The 17963-nt window shown below is 41.1% G+C and overlaps 1 protein-coding gene across 2 annotated transcripts; it reads left to right on the top strand.

Moving 5' to 3' along the window:
• The first annotated feature begins 24 nt into the window (after positions 1 to 24).
• On the top strand, positions 25 to 9646 carry eny2 (ENY2 transcription and export complex 2 subunit). 2 transcript variants are annotated; one of them, XM_052023960.1, is made up of 5 exons: positions 25 to 109; positions 2406 to 2482; positions 2571 to 2641; positions 6175 to 6249; positions 9314 to 9646. In XM_052023960.1, exons 1-5 carry the CDS (start codon positions 32 to 34, stop codon positions 9388 to 9390), a joined length of 378 nt encoding a protein of 125 aa, XP_051879920.1. In that variant the 5' UTR covers positions 25 to 31; the 3' UTR covers positions 9391 to 9646. The 2 variants fall into 2 exon arrangements, with proteins under 2 accessions (XP_051879920.1, XP_051879921.1); XM_052023961.1 differs by having other exon boundaries at positions 71 to 160.
• The last annotated feature ends 8317 nt before the right edge of the window (positions 9647 to 17963 follow it).

Raw genomic sequence — 17963 nt, 5'->3', positions numbered from 1 at the left:
CTTGAATTGGTTGATTCCTGTGGGAACTGGCATGCAGGAGCGCGGGTGCTGGGGGAGTAGTGTGGCTGAGCACCGTCTCCTTGGATCCGAGGCGTTGGGGGCCGAGGAGGTGAGGGCGGAGGAGGAGGAGGAGGGAGAGGAACGTGAGGGGTGCGAGGAGGTGAGCGGGGGGCGGGGGTAGTAAGATGAGTAGGGTAAAGGTGGGGCAAGAGGGGTGTGAGGTGAGATTGGCGGAAGGGGTGGACGTATGGCGGGCTGAGGGTGAGGAGTGTGGTGGTGGGGGAGGGTGGTATGACGAACGTGGGTGGGGAGAACTGAGCGGTGGTAGGGGTGGGTCATGAGGTGGGCTGGGGCCGTGAGGGTGGGTGGGGAAGGGGATGAGCTAAGTGGTGGTAAAGTTGAGAATGGGTGGGTCATGAGATGAGCTGGGACGTGAGGGTAGAGGGGGCGTGAGCGGGGGGGGGGGGAAGGGTGAGGGAAGGCAAGTCCGTTTTTTTTCTTATTGTATCTTCTCTTAAACAGTAAGTTCCAAGTTATTACTAATCACTGCATTTAAAAAAACAGGTTCCTCGTATTTCCCTGTATCTCCTGCCCAAAACCCTAAATCCGTGTCCTTTGTACCACCAGCAAATGGGAACGATTGTTTTTGTGTGCCTTAGATAAACCCGTCCTAATCTTTCTGTCACCTCTATCAAATATCCCTTCAACATTCTTTCCTGCAGGGTGTATAGCCTCTTTCCCCAACTATATCTTGCAGATAAGGATCCCTCATCCCTGTAACCTTTCTGTAAATCTCCCCTGCACCCTTTTGAGGGTCATTGCATCTCTCCTACAGCGTGGATGTAATATTCTGGTTGTGGATCAAACAGAGCTTTATAAGAGCTAAACACAACTTCCCTGCTCTTGTGAATCCCAAGATCCAATTTGCTTTAATTACTGTCTCAATATGCTGTGCCTTCTTCAAAGATCTATGTATGTTATCCCCAAGTACCTTTATTAGAACTGGAACTGGTTTATTGTTGTCACATGTACTGAGATACAGTGAAAAGCTTTTTGTTTGTGTGTCATCCAGGCAGATCATTTCCATACACAAGTCCATCGAGGTAGCAAAAAGAAAACAGAATATAGTGATACAGTTACAGAGAAAGTAGTGCAGGTGGACAAATAAAGTGCAAGGGCCACAAGGTTGGGAGATCCAGAGCTTATCTTTTAGCATAAAAGACAGGAGAAGGGAAAAGAGAGAATGACTGGGGCGGGGGTGGTCCTCAGTTATGTTGGCTGCTTTCTCGAGGTAGTGGGAAGTGTAGATGGAGTCAATTTCTTGCAGTCTTGGGCAGAGCAGTTGTCATTACCAAGCTGTGATGCATCTGGGTAGGATGCTTTCTATGGTGCATCTTTAAAAATTAGGAATATGCTGAATTTCCTTAGCCTTCTGAGGAAGTAGAGGCATTGATGTGCTTTCTTGGCGATAGTGTCCACGTGGTTGGACCGTTACAAATTGTTGGTGATATTTACACCTAGGAACTTGAAACTCTCAACCATGTCCACTTCAGCACCATTGATACATTATTACCAACTCCTTAGAGTTGAACCATTGAATCTTTATTTACTCTCCTTATCCCTTCTGCCAAAGTGTATCGCCTTGTATTTCTGTGTGTTAAATTTCATCTGGCACTTGTCTGTCATTCTGTTACAGTCAATTATTTTCATTCCCACTGTTTAGCAGTTTGGAAAACAGAGTAAAAAAAATTTACAAAGTATTCTGATATCAAAATCATATGTATTAAGTCATGGCCCTAACACTAACCATTGGATGGGAGCTGCAACATACTGGAAGAGATTTAAAATAAAACCTCAGACACCAACAAGTCACAGCCTTTTTACCTCAATCCCTCCTCTGCTTTGTTATTGCATTTCATGTACGTCATGCTTTGTGTGAAGTAAGAATGAAAGGAGGCTGAAAGACAACAAAAGCCCAGTAATTACATCTAGATACCTGGAAACAAATTGAAAATGTGCATTTTCCTGAAGTGAGAAACTATCTTGCAATTAGCTTGCAGCTTGTTTATTTCCTATCCCACTTATGTGATCTGCTCATTTGGAAAAACTCAGTTTTGTTTTGTGCAGGTAATCTCCAATGTGCCTTTGAAAAATGGGCCTGTCAGAAAGCTCCACAGTTTGTTCATGACATAAATTCTTTGTCTGATGCCGTTGAGCTTTCTGACATTTATCAGTTACATTCTCATCTGTTGTCTGTACCTTGAATTCTAACCAATCATGAAGTGTTCAAATGTCCCAAAGGTCAGAGATAAGCTTACATGACTAAGCCTTGGGGAAGCATAGCTGTAAAAATAAAATACCTCATGCGTTTAAATGTTGATGTTTTCTGCTATTTTATGTGTTAGCTATCTGAAATGAATAAAGACGCACAGCTCCGAGCAACTATAAATCAGAAGTTGATAGAAACAGGCGAGCGAGAACGGTAGGGCAATTTCCATCTTGAATCTGTTTCAGACTTTCTAAATAACTGGAACATCATTTCATTCTAATCTTGTCCTTTTTGCCTCCAGTCTGAAGGAGCTGCTCAGAGCAAAACTCACTGAATGTGGATGGAAAGATCAGTTGAAAGCACACTGTAAAGGTACACATTGACTGGGGGAAGAGGGCTGACGAAGGAGACCTTGGTGTATATGGTGTGTCAAAGAATGTTCCTGTTGACAGTTAAGAAATGTGACTGCAGGCTGATTGACCAAGGATGAGAATTAGGATTTTTTTACTAGTCCCTATCATTGGCTGAGGAAGGTCTGTATATTTACAAATTTCCATGTAACTTGCGATCAACATTAATTTATCATTCAAATCAAAATTTTTCTAATAAGAGAATACAGGGAGGCTGGAGAAAATAAACAACTGGCTGGTGAAAGATGGAAAAACCAGATTGAGTGTGAATAATGGGAAACAGGACCATTTCTTGTAAGGGATCAACTATTTCAGCAATGAGCAGAAATGTCGTTATCGCAGACAGCTCGGGATGCTCAGTTGTTGAGTTTATTCAATCTTGAAGGTGGTAGACTTTTGAACCAAGGGAAATGGGAATCATGCAGGAATGCTGTTGAGGAAGATCAACTCCGACCTTAATGATGGTGCCAGATCAAGGGCAGAATGGCCAGTTCTCTTTTATTTCTTACATTCTTGAAAGGAAGGGCTTGAGCCAAAACATCAGTGTCTTATCTCTGTGAGTTAGTTTTAAATTGGCCTTGGGGATGATCCTTGTCTCTTGTCATTTGCCTCTGCTGAGCTAAGGTGTATTCTTCACTAAGGATACAGACCTATAGAGGGCAAATGGGATTTGTGTAGATGGGCTAAAAGGCTGGCATGGATGTGACACATTGAAGGGGCTGCTTCCATGCTGTACAATTCTGTGACTCTACAGCTGATTGAGAGTTCACATCAGCTCTGAGTTAACACTATCAATAGAAAGGGGCAGGAAACATGGAGTGAGGAATAAGGACACCTAGGATCACCCCATAGGGCACTGCTTCTGCTTGGCCTGTTTCCAAATGCTCGTGCATACAGGTGAACTTGGAGAACACTCATGTGAAATCCATTGATATCAAACTTTTGTAATGATGACATATAAGTGTTTGGCAGTTTAACATAGTCCTGTGATACCAGTGGAGACACAGGAAACTGCAGATGCTGGGATCTGGATCAAAGCAAAAAGCCACTGGAAGAACTCAGCGGGTCAAGCAATGTCCATTGGAGGCAAAGGCTTAGTCATTCTTCATTATTTATGCCAGCTGCATGTAATGCCACCACCAGTCACATCTTCCCCTCCCCAGCCCTTGCTGCTTTGCACTGGGACCACTCTCTTCATGACTCCCTGGTTTGTTCATCCCTCCCTGGCCACGGACGCATTCACCTGCACCATCACCCTCACCACCATTCTGTATGGGTAGTCTATAACCCAATGGCATGAACATTGAATTCTCCAATTTCAGGTCACCACCCCCCCTCAATTTCTTTCTATCTCCTCCTTATCCACCCAGGTCCCCTTGCACACCCCCTTCTTTCCATTCCCCGCAGCCCCGTTTCCCAGTTTCTTTCCCCTCCCCCATCTGTTTCCATCTGCCTACCACCCACACACTCTACAAACCCAATACCCTATTCACTCTTGTCCCCCTCACTGTTTGCCCAACATCCCTCCCTTATCTGGACCATTTCACCACCTTCCTTATCAGATTTCATAATCTGCAGCCCTTTGTAATCTCCACTATCACCTCCTAGCCTATGTCGCCATCTCCATTTTTCCCTCCTCCACCTGGCTTCATCTCCCCATCAACCCCTCCTCACCTGGATCCACCTATCATTTGCCAGTTCCTGCCTCCCCCCCCCCCCCCCCCCCCCCCCCCCCCCCCCCACACACACACACACACACACGCACGCACACCCTAACTCTTTATACTGGCTGTCTCCGCTTTATACTCTCAGTCTTCATGCAAGGTTACGACCCAAAATGTTGGCTACCCCCTTGCCTCCACAGATGCTGCCTAAAATGCTGAGTTCCTCCAGCAGCCTGTTTTATGTTCCTGTGATCCCAGTGTTGAGAAGAGTCTATTTCAACCTATATAGAATAGAACAGTACAGCACAGGAACAGGCCCTTTGGCCGATAACACAATGTCTGTGCCAACCATGATGCCAATTTAAACTAATCCTATCTACCTGAACGTGGTCTATATCCCTCCATTCCCTGCCTGTTCATGTGCCTGTCCAAGTGCCTCTTAAACAGGGGTATTGTATCTAAATTACATATAGGGAGAGGACTAGCACTGATGATAAAAATATTGACTTAATCAAATTCAAGATCAAATCAAACTCAAAAGCCCAATAGAGACCAATTGATGATCTCTGTCTATATGTAGGGTATTTGAGCAAACTATCCAGTTAGAGCAGTTTTCTTGAAAGGAATTTATGGCAGAACAGTAGTTCTTCCTGGATGTAGAAAGATAATGCCATTATGTGCTGTTTGTTTTTCTCAGATGTGTCTGGGTTTTACTGGGTTAAGTTCTACAAGTAGGTTTGCTGAATCTGTTATTGGAATTTATTGGCATATGCATTTATGACTTGTGTTATGGAGATCTGCCATTTTTGTATCTGTTTGACATGCAGAATCAGTGATACATTATAAGTGATAATTTAAAACACAATGGAGAATATTAGAGAATTTTAGAAACGAGAGTAGAACATAGTCATGCAGTTATACAACATGGAAGCGGCCCTTCTGCCCAACTCGTCCATGCCGACTGCAATAAAAATATTTAAAAATTCGTTCCTTGTTCTTTTCTGATTCAGCAGAAAGAGATATTCGCAAACAAAAGAGACACTCTACATGTGTTAAAGGTTACAAAGACACTGCTTTCTGAGGATGATGTGGAAAAACTACTCATTAACCACTTCATAAACTACAGGATGATAGAATACAAAGAATACTTACCAACCACTCAATGAACTGATCTACATAGTGCTGGAGGGAACCCAAGGTGTCCAACAACTACTTCCACTGTTCCCTCCCTCCCTCCCTCCCCCCTCCCCCTCTTCCTCCCCCCCCGAGCTCTGGTCACCACTCCAGCCTAAAGCCACTTACACCTGCACAAAGAATTTGCTTCTTTTTATACCCTTAAAACCCCTTAGTACTTTCCCATGGTATGGTACCAGGTGGTACCTGCACATCATTCTCTCTTCCCAGACAAGCATGTTTTTCATCATTATCTACTCTCAAGGCTGTGGACTGGTGTGCTTTTAATTTCTCAAAACTTCCCCACATTCCAAGCTAACATCAGTTTGTCTTGCAACCACCATTTTGTGTTACACATTTTTGCATATACCAAGGAGGAATCAAATATGACTTCTGGCAAATTTAATTCTTTCCTTCCACCAACCAGGCTGTTGATTTGCATTAGTCCCATTTGCCTGTGTTTGGCCCATATCCCTCTAAACCTTTCCTGTCATGTAATGTTGTTCTGTAATGTGAAGCAATTACCATTAACCCAATGGATTTCAAACGAGTAAAATCTGAAGTTTTGAGATGAATGTTGGGAGACTCGTTTACAACCTAATTTTGACAAAAATATTTTCTGTCCTGATTTTGAAATTGCTTTCCTCATCTGTCACAGATGTGATCAGGGAAAAAGGATTGGAGCATGTTACAGTAGATGATTTGGTGGCCGAAATAACTCCAAAAGGAAGAGGTTTGTACGTGTTGATTTATATGGAGTATATACAGCAGGGGAGTACATAAGTTAGTCAGTCACAAATGTGAGCTGGTCTACAGCATGGCTTCCTGGTTTAGTCTGTGGATCTGTTTTTGGATTCATTCTTTGGAATAGTTGTATGTAAGTGTTGACAGTGCCAAAAATGCCACTTTTTCTAGAAGGCTATAAAAGTATTGGGGCGGGGGAGGGGGGTCGGTAATACTTAATGCTCTCATTGTCATCCCTCTGCATCAAAGAGAAGTGCATACATTTCCTTCAGCTTTGCAAATCTAATTTGAAACAAATTATGAGTATATCAGTAATGATAATTAATAGAATTGATATTGTGTCTTTTCAATGTAGGAACAGAAAGTCCAAAGTGTCTACAGAAGTCTAATCAGACAAAAATGAATGAGACCTAAATCTCTCAGTGAAAGGTGATGATTTTTATCAGGGTTCACAGATGAGAGGTGAAGAGGCAGAGAAGTTTAGGGAGAGAATTATAAAATGTGGGACTGAGTCATCTAGCAGGATGGCTGCCAATGAAATGAGGATATCCAGATACAAGTATTGCGTTTTGTAGGAGCTGTTGGCCTGGAAGATAAAGGTGGGTAGGTGAACCCACTGAGGAATTCAACCAGGAGTGTCAAAATTTTAAATGAAAGACTCTGAGAGGCAGAATGCCAAATTTGCTCTATGATGCCACTGGATATGAAGCTGGATTTTAACTCCTACAGTAACTGGTTCATTCATCTAATTATCTTCACCAACTATGAATCATAGGCAAAGTCAAGTTTATTGTCATATGCGCAAGTACATGTATGCACAGGTGCAATGAAAAACTTTCTTGTAGCACCATCACAGGCACATAGCATCATATAAGCAGTATTCACAAGAAAAACATATTAAACATGATTTTTACAAGAAAGAACACAATTAGAACAAAAAAATAGAAAGTCCATTTTGTAGCACTTTACACATTGAGCATGTAAAAATCATTTGGTGCACCATTTTTGGTTCCTATGAAACTTGTCCCTCTTTTGAATATCCTGATTGTGTCATTCATGTTTCAGAATGCTGTGTTCTGTACAGTGGCCTTGCTCTACCTTCAGTATATGTACTGGTGTTCATAGCCCCATTTCTCATAGAGCTTGCAAAATATGCCTGTACTCTAGTGACTACTCAAAGTATACCATTTATGAATAATTTCATTCAAGATTTTATTCTGTCCTTGTACACAACATAATTTTTCCGTGCATTGATCGAATCTGTCATTTTGCCAAGCTGCTAACCTGCCCACTGTCTCCTGCAAATGGTTTTGATCTGCCATATCTGGTAGAAACCAGCAAAATTCAATTTAACTGATCTTGTGCCAATGACCAAACTATTTATATAAATCAAATCATAAGATCCCTGGGAATGCCACAACAGTAAATGCTGAAAACGTATGCCGATCAAGGTTGGGTCAGAATGTTTATGTTTACAAGTATATTATGAACTTTGGAAAGAATTGAAACAACAAGGCAATAGGAAGCAGAGGAAGAGGAACGTTTTCCAACATATTGGTAATAGAGTGATCTATTCAGTGCATGGAATGGTGTGCAATATTCAGGAAACAAAAGAGATGTCACAGGCGAGGCAAGTACAGAATCACCCAACTTGAGGACTGATGAGGTGGGCCTGAGTGCTTGCTGGAGTGCAATAGAAAAGAGATTGTTTGATATGAAGACTGTGAACTTGATTTTGATCATGGTGAATGAACAGCATAGACAGACAGGAGGAGGTCTCCCATTATGAGTAAAATTCAGGAAGACCAGTGACTGAGAGGATAGACTTCCTCTTCAGGAAGTCCTCAGCTGAACCATTGCATCAGACGATGTGGAGAAGATTATTCACAAATCCTTTGAGGCCTTTTTAGCAAAGAACTGGAAGAAAGGACACACGAGGAGGAGAAATGTAGTGTTGGTACTGTGCTTCAGATTTTACAACAGGTACAGATAGCATCTGTTAACAATGATCCTGGAAAGATTAGAAGAGAGAAACTTGCTGTTCATTGTTAACAATCTGATTGGGTCAGATGTAATATCTGAACTGTTGGGAGAGACAGCAAATGTCAATCACATTCAGTTTGAGATTTTGTAAATTATGTATCAATCGAAAAAAACTGCCTCGCTTTTCCTGAGCATATTTGTTGGGGTGGAGGGGCAGAGGTGCAGGAAATACCTTGCCAATCACTGTTGGCTTTTATTTACCAACACATTCTGGCTGATCCTTTGTACCTTTAGTTGCTTTCCCATTTATGTTAATTATCCCACCTCCATCTCCACCAGCATGTGAGCATCCAGACTGGAGTTGCTGGGTAGGGAGGGAGAGAGAATAAGGAATATGGTTTACCTGTCTTCAGTAACTACCATGGTTGATGCCCCATGACAGCAATACAAGACACCATCTGCACTCCCACATCACCCCACCCTCCCTCCAGACCCCAGCCTTCTGGCCTTGGTGACATTTTTTGTCTGACAACTCTCATTAGTGGTAGGAAGGAGGGTGATTTGAGAGAAGGGGTGGAGAGCTAACAGTATGCATTGTGGGTCCACAGTATGATGTCATTATTAATGCATCTCCTTTTCCCTAAATAATGCTACATTTTATGGATTGCCCCTGCTGCATTTACTGGTTTCCATTCCCATCCTAAAGCTAAACTTGTATTCTGCTGCAGTGATTGGCTCTCTCTCGAGAGTACCTGCTCTAGCCTCCTCAACTATTGTTGCAGGGGTTAAAAGAATCTAGTCCCGACCCACTACCCCATTGTTTTGAATCAGGCTTTGCAGCCAGTTCCATTAACACTCTAGAGCCTACAGGTGATGGAAGAGATAATGCACAAGAATTCTTGCTGTTAACGTGGATGTTGTGACAATCAAATAATGTAGATATTTGAAAGGTATCAACTTTAATAACTTAAAATAATCTGATTCCAGGATGGAATTTTGACTTCATTGGTTTTGCTTTTATTTAAAAGGTCCCATTAAATCTGTTTTTGATGTGCTTGTCTTTCTTTCAGCCCTGGTGCCAGACAGTGTGAAGAAGGAGCTTTTGCAGAGGATAAGGACCTTCCTTTCTCAGCATGCCAGTCTCTAAGCTTGAGATGACCAAATTACATTGCCATTTCTTTATTATTTCAGAATATGATTTAAATCAATCATCAGAATGGCTCCCATTTGAAGCTGCACAGTTTTATTTTTGTGACAAGCTTTTGTGTCAATTTTTGATACGTTTATTGTCTTATTTTATACGTTCTCAGCCACTACTCACAAGCAGCTTTTCTACACACCCTCCTATCTTTTCCTTGATATGTTTAAAAAATGTCTGTTGAAATAAAATTATTTTGAAACAATTGTTGCCTTGATATGCTTTAATATCGTGATACTTCTAGCTCAAGAAGTGTAGAATGTGTTCCAATCACTAGGTTTTTAGTTTCTAAAGCTGCCACTGCGTGAAGGTCCTGTTTATATTTTTTTTTAACAAAAACTGAAAATGACGAAAGCACTCACTTCATTGGAACTGAAAAGTGAGAAAAAAAGCACGTTTTATGTTGCAGAGAGGGGAGGGTGGGAAGAAGAGAAGGAATGTCAGCGATAGTTTGACAAATTGGTCTGCGCCCTCACATTTGCTTTTAAAAATGGCATTGGAGACAAAAGAGAAAATAAAGAATTATGTTGAAATTCCCAGGGAAAGGGAATCAAAAACTAGAGAGCATAGGTTTAAGGTGAGAGGGGAGAGATTTGGGGGGACCTGAGGAGCAACTTGTTCATGCAGAGGTGGTGTGTACTGTATATGGAGCAATCTGCCAAAGGAAGTGCTTCAGGCAGATACAATAATATTTAAAAGACATTTGGACAGCCACATGGATAGGAAAGGTTTAGAGGGATATGGGCCAAATATGGGCAAATGGGACTAGCGTAGATGGGCATCTTGGCATGGACAAGTTGGGCTGAAGGACCTGTTACCGTGTTGTAATACTCTGTGAAAGGTGAAGGTACAGCCACAGCTGTAGAGAGACAGGAGGGAAAAGGATGGTTACCTGAAATTGATAAATTCAGCATTAAGACCTGAGGGCTGCAATGTGCCTCAATGAAGAATGAGTGTTGTTCCTTGAGCTTATGTCAGAACAATGATGGAGGGTGAAGGCAGGTTAGACTGGGAGTGGAAGTTGGATGGAGAATTAATGTGACAGGAAGTTCAGGGTCACCCCTGCAGACTAAATGGAGGTATTCTGCATAGCTGTCCTCCAAGCTGCTTGGTTTATCCAATGTAGACACAAGGTCCAAGGGATCACTATCCTTGATTTGGCTGCGAGGAGAGGGATGAGGGCAGCAGTGTGGAGAAATAGTTGAGATCACCTGTCGACCATGATAGAGAAGGAGCCATAGTCATAGAAAGCAAGGATATCTTAAAGGCACTGGTATGGGTCGGCTCATCATCAGAGCAGAAATACTGGAGGCTTGGAAAATGGAATGGAGTGCTTAGAGGAAACAGGGTGGGAGTTGGTGGAGGGAGCGGTCAAGATGATCTCTTGTAATATCCATTATAAGGTCTTCTCTGTCTTTAACTCTGATTTCCCCTCTACCACAGTTGACCAGGCTCAACTGTAATACTCTATTTACTATACTTCTGCTTTTACTTCGTCTCTTCTCAGCCAGAACAAGGACAGGTTTCTCCTTGCCTTGTCTTCACCCACTGATCTTCACATTCAGTGGATCACGCTCTGTAAGTTTGACCTTCTCAGGATTCCACCACCAGACACATCCATCCCTTTTCAGAATTCTGAAGAGAGCATTCCCTCTACAACTGCCTGGTCCACTTTTGCATCTCTACCAAACCATCTCCTTCTCAAGACATTTTCCCAAACAAACAGAAGATGCAATATCTATCTTTTTGTTTCTTTATTTCCCACCATCTAAGGTTTCAAATGGTCCTTCCAGATCACTAAACCACTCATACTTTTCCAATTTTGTTTATTGCATTCATTGTTCACAATATGGTCTCCTCTACATTGGAGAAATCAAAGACGACGGTTGAATGAAGGCTGTGACCAGCGGAATGCTACAGACTTCGGTGCTGGGGTCCTGGCTGTTCATAATCAATATCAATGATTTGGATGAGGATACTATGTAATATGTCCAAGTTTGCCAATAATACAAAACTAGGTGGCAGTGTAGACTGTCAGGAGGATGCAAATGGGCTTTAAGGGGATATGGACAGGCTAAGTAAATAGGCAAGGACATGGCAGATGGAATACAATGTGAGGTCATCCACTTTCGTAGAAAAATAAAAAGGCAACATTTTTAAATGACAGGAGATTGAAAGGAATTATATTCAGAGCTGGGTATCCAGGCAGATGAATCACTGAAAGTTAACAAACAATTACAAAGGCAAATGGTATGGTATTGATATTAGTTTATTATTGTGACGTGTACCAAGATACAATGAAAAACATTTGTTGCATGCCATCCAGACAGATCATTCCACAGATAAATACAACAAGGTAGTAAAAAGGAAAACAGAATGTAGAATATAGTGTTGCAGTTACAGAGAAAGTGCAGTGCAGGTAGACAAAGTACAAGGGCTATAATGTAAATTGGGAGATCAAGAGTTCATATTTTAGCGTTCAAGAGTCTGATAACAGCGGGATGGAAGCTGTTCTTGAGCCTGTGGTACATGTTCTCAAGCTTTTGTATTTTCTCCCCAATGGAAAAGGGCAGAATATAGAACGACCGAGGTGAAAGGGGTCCTTGATTATGTCGGCTACTTTCCTGAGGCAGTGGGAAGTATCCATGGAGGGGAGGCTGGTTTGCATTCATAACTCTTCAATTTCTTGTAGTCTTGGGCAGAGCAGTTGCCATACCAAGCTGAGACTTATTGTGAATACAGAAGTAGAGATAGCTTGTTCCAATTATGCAGGGCTCTGGAACATTATACACAGGTTTGGTCTCCCTCCCTATGGAAGGATATACTTGCAGTAAAGTGACTACAGCAAGTGTTTACTGTATTGCTCCCTGGGATGCAGTATAGTCCTCTGAGGAGAGACTGGACAAGTGGTCTTTTGACTTTAGAAGAATGAGAGATAACCTCACTAAAATATACAAAACTTTCATACAGCGCTTGGTGGGATGATTGCAGCGATGCTGTTTCCCCTGTCTAGCATGTCCAGAACAAGTGGTCACTATTTTAAAATAAAGAGTCAAATAATATGGACCGAGATAAGAAGACACACACAAGAGATTGCAGATGCTGGAATCGAGCAAAAATGAATCTGCTGGAGGAACTCGGTGGGTCAAGCAGCATCTGTGGATCAAGACACAGCATCAGGATGCATGTTTTCAAATCATTGACCATCCCTTTGCCTCCACATATGCTTCTTGACCTGCTGAGTTTCTCCAGCAGCTTGTTTTTTTTTTGCTGAGATAGGAGGAATTTCATAGGGTAGTGAATCTTTGGAATTCTATACCCAGAAAGGCTGTGGAGGCATAGTCACTCAGTATTTCCAAGACAGAGATCAGTAGATTTTAGGGTATTAAGGGAATCAAGAGATATGGGGTTAGTGCAGGAGAGTGACAGTGAGGTGAAAGCTCAGCCATGGTCTGAATGAATGGTGGAGTGGGCACATTAGCCCAAAAGTCTGACTACTGCTTTATTTCTTGTGAATGGAACTTCTGAGATACTGACCTGGTCTAAATTACATTGAGAAGTTGTTAACCTTTTAGTGAATGACAGAAGTTGTTTGGCAGAAGCTTATAGAGTTCTAGGCAAGCTTTTCTGTTTAATCCACATTTAACAATTGTTTAAGAATGGAAAATTCTCTGGGTTTTTTATACGTGTTGTTAAATTCTTTTGTGGATTCAAGAAATCTTCAGAGAATCCATGAACAATTCCTTCCATGGTTCCATGGTGTGCCATTAGATCTTCCATTGAAATTTTGTAATGGATGATATTTGAAAGCTGCTGGTCCCTGAGGATATTCTTAATATTCTTTGAAAAATTAATTCTATATATTTTAAGTAATATACTGATCCTGTATCCTAGAAAGCACTACCAGAAAACAAACTGGGAGGTCATTTTATATATGAATAATAAATGGCTGCAAAGCTTTGAGTAAGACATATCAATAGTGCTTGACTTGGGTTCCGCATGCAGCTGGATACTATGGTCAGAACCATAGTATCTACTCACATTTCTTTCTCAAACAGTTTTGCTGAAATAACGTTGATCCATGAAACTGTACAAGAATACAAATGCATTGATAAACCTGGAGTTCTGAGAGAAACTTTAGCTAACCTGCTTTAGAAAGCATATTGAAATTGTAGAGAGCATTCTGTATAACTTTTCAAGATATTGACCATCAGGGAGTTCAAATGTTGTTTCTTAGTTTAATGTATTGATGTTAAATTTGATAAGTTTTTTTTAGAAAGGGCATATTTATACACTCTGGAGAATATAATTCTGTCATTTTAATTTCTTATTTAGATATATATTCAATTTTCCTTTGAAATTTCCCACAGAATCTTTTTTCACTTTACTTACAGGCAGTTCATTCTAGATTACAACAGCTCGCTGCTGCTTAAAAACATCCTTCCTTGACCGAAGTAGTCCATTTGTCTGTGTTCTCTCCAACTGACCCTCCTCCTAATGATGAACATAGAACATAGAACATTACAGCACAGTACAGGCCCTTCGGCCCGTAATGTTGTGCTGACATTTTATCCTGCTCTAATATCTATCTAACCCTTCCCTCCCACTTAGCCCCCATTTCTCTATCATTCATGTGTCTATCTAAGAGTCTCTTAAATGTCCCTAATGTATCTGCCCCCACAACCTCTGCAGGCAGTGTGTTCCACACACGCACCACTCTCTGTGCAAAAAACTTATCTCTGACATCCCCTTTATATCTTCCTCCAATCACCTTAAAATGATGCCCCCTCATGTTAGCCATTGTCGCCCTGGGAAAAAGTCTCTGACTGTCCACTTGATTTATGCCTCTTTATCATCTTGCACACCTCTATCAAGTCACCTCTCATCCTCCTTCTCTCCAAAGCATAAGAGGTTATTTGGAACATTTGGAAATGTTTCTTTCTCAGGCTGACACCATTGTAGGGGCTATAGGTGACAACACTGAAGAACAAAGAGCAGTGACTGTGAGTGTAAAAAAGCCACTCTATTAGTAGACATACGCACAACACTAGCAAACAGCAACATAACAGAGTGTCACAGGCACTCACTCTGATTGCCTTCTCTCCCCACCGAGCCTCAACAATGGAAGGCTGGGTGGAGCCGAGCAGAGCCGGGAGCGCTGAGCAGATGTAAACATTTTCACCTCCACTTATCAGCTTTTAATCAAGTTCAAATTCTCCAGTTGCCTTGAGATCTGACCTCACATTCTGTGCATCGTTCATTAAGACCTGCAGGTCACACAACACATAATGTACCTTAACACCACTACACCCCATCAAGGTCGAGTGGATGTCTCTCTTATTGGATACATCTTGGGTTTGTTAATGATGAATAAAAGTTCATAAGTTATTTCAACTTTAACAGTTTTGTTGACTTAATTTCTCAGTTTATTTTACAACTCATTTATGGGTAATTGAAGGTTATGGGAATAGATTATTAATCCACAAAGACTAATAGTTTATTAATCCATCATCAGTAATGAATTATTCCCCTTCTTTACTGGTCTGTTGACCTTATGGTAATTCCAAATCCTCCATTTCAGCATCAACACACAATCCATTTTACAAGCAAATAAAATAGTTGTCCTTGAATTCACCGTGTATTCAACACCTGTGAATAAAATCTATCCTGAACAGATTGTCGGAGGTTGGAGAGACAGTGGTATGAATAAATGACTCTGGGTGTTAAATGCAAAATGTTGTGGAGCTTCCAGCATTTCCTCCCAGACCTCCACAAATGTTGCTATGGTATTGATCTTTTGAATTATTTGTGTCCTTCACACAGGAGGCATTCTGTTCCTGAGAATGGAAATGCTCACAAAGAGCATTGTCATTTCAACACACGTACTTCTTAATTTTCCTTCTTAATGTTTTTTGAGAAAATTTTTGGACCAAAAATATCTAATTTTGAAATTCACTCCCTTATCTTCTAATTCTACCGGAAGGCGATTGATCTAAAACATTAACTCTCTTTTCCTCGCTCTCCATAGATGCTACCTGACTTGCTGAGCATGTTCTGTTGTTCTTGGTATTCAGTCACCCTGGGTGAAATTGCAAGGATTAGCCTGACTGCTTGTAACTGCTCTATGACATCAAAGCTGAGTGAGGTGGCCACATGGAAACCAGTGCAAGCAGGTGAGTGTGGCTGCAAGTCCTCATGGTGGAAGGTACAGCTGGCCCAATGCCTCTTAGGTAAGGTCCTCTCTTCTGATGTCTAATTGCTCAGTATGAACTATGAACATGACTATGAGCAGAAGCAGGAGAGGGGCAACTGACCACTCATACAGACCAGGTCTATATTCAACATTATCTGTCAGAGATCTCCCTTTAGATTGGAAAATTACAAAAGCAAATCCTTTATTTAGGTGAAGTGAATACAAAAGAAATAAAAAAAATTATAGAATTTCTAACCTAACATTTGTGGCAAATTATTGGAATCCATAATTAAGAACATGAGTTACAAAGAGAAACATGAGCAGGGAGTCAACATACAATTGTACAAAGCTCATGTCCATGAAATTAATTGAATTTTTTGATCTGATCTCCATTTTAGTAGGGAGGAATGCCTGTGCATCCAACAAGATTCCACATAAGAACGAGGCTGAGTAATCCATTGAGGAGGCTCATGTCTTTTTTGAGAGGGGATGGGGGCATCCACTTTAAGCACTGTACAACAGCGCCATATCCAACCTGTGCTGCTACTTCTTCACAATAGCATCCAAATGGCAGTGAATTGAGAAAGGTATAGCATTTCAGTGATGTTGAGTGATCAATATGGATGAAGTTCAGCCAGTAGCTGGGGTTCTTTCACATGTATTTTGGGAATATTCCCAAAGATTCACGTCTCAGCAATTTTCATGTGATAAGAAATCATTGTCACTTATTGATGTGTAACCTTATGTAGAGTTAGAGGGTTTGGAAGCAGGTACCCAGTTTCATTTTTCATTCCTCCACTTATGCTTTCTTGTAACACGCACCATCAATAGCAGTTGACAATAGGAAAACCATCATAAACTGCAGCTTGTATCTGATTACAGGAAGCGAAACAGGTCTAAACATGCTAGCTATTGATATAATGTTTTAACCAGCAAAGATTACTGTAATGAGTAGCTGTCTTCCTGGATCTAATTTGCATAGTTTATGATTGTCCTCAATTCCCAACATGTTTGTACTAGTCATCCAAAAGTAAATTAGCTGAATCTATTGTGTGACAACTTAAGTCCATATTATAAAGGGAGAATGCTGGACATACCTACAGGTCCAGCAGCATCGATACAGAGAGAAATAGAGTTAATGTTTCTGATCGGGGATCTTTCAACAGAGCTGGGAAAAGTTTGACAGAATACATTTCAAGCAGGTGCAGACACGGGGAAGAGGGGAGGTAAGAACAAAACGAGAGATCTGTCACAGGCTGGAAGGTAGGAGAGATTAAATGTGATTCTAAATCTGCAGCCTGTATTTTACGGATATGTAATTAATATAAAGAAAAAATTGCATTTATAAAGTATGAAAACTTCAAAACGTGTTAAACCAAGTCAGTACTTTTGAAAAGTAACCTATGCAGTCATAGACAAAGTGCCTCCTCCTATTTATGCCCAGCAAGCTACCACCCGCACCCACTCAGTTTTTTTTCTATTTTGATTCAGGGATAAATGCTGGACACAGGACTCCAGAACAAAAACACCTACTCTTCTTCAAATTAATGCTATTGAAGTCTTTTTACATTTACCTGAAAAAACTGACTAGGTCTCCGTTTAACATTGTCCCTCAGAGATGTTCCTTTAGATTGGAAAAGTACAAAACAACTCTAGGTGGAAAGATAAAAATCTGCAGATGCCATAAATCTGAAATAAAAATGGAAAAGGCTAGAGATATTCAACAGGTCTTACAGCATCTGTGGAGAGAGAAACAGAGTTAATATTTCAGGTCAATGTTTGTGTTTATTCCATTTGTGAAGAAAATAAGAAAGCAATTAAGAAATTACAGGCCTGTTAATATATGTTAACCTTGTGGCAAATTATTGGAATCTGTAATTAAGGATATGATTTACTGAGAAAAAATTGAGCAGATTAGAGAGAGTCAACATACATTTATACAGATGTCATATCTGTCAAATGTTATTGAATTTTTTGAGCTAGTTATCATTGTGGTAATAAGATGTACAAGGTGTTCAAATGGATACCACATTAGGGAGTATTAGCTAACATTAAAGACCATGGAAGTGAATTATTAACCTGGTTAGCAGATTGGTTAGGCAGTAACAAACAGAGTAAGGATAATAGATCTAAGCTGAGGGTCTCTCTCAGCCCCTCTGTCATCTCCCCCCAGGGTCTTTGGTACCCCCTCTCAGCTGCTCCTGGGATATCTGGCCCCTTTCTCTCTGCTGCTTGGAGAGTCTCTTCCCCTTCCTCTCAGCTGCTGCCAGGCTTTCTGCAGTTCCCCCTTTTGCTTTGGTCTGGATTCCGCCTTTGCTGCTACTGGCTC

The sequence above is a fragment of the Pristis pectinata genome, chromosome 9 (genome assembly GCF_009764475.1).
Source record: "Pristis pectinata isolate sPriPec2 chromosome 9, sPriPec2.1.pri, whole genome shotgun sequence".
In the NCBI taxonomy this organism is placed as follows: Eukaryota; Metazoa; Chordata; class Chondrichthyes; order Rhinopristiformes; family Pristidae; genus Pristis; species Pristis pectinata.
The sequence above is the reverse complement of the archived record's forward strand: the minus strand, read 5'-3'. Positions and strand labels throughout refer to the sequence as shown.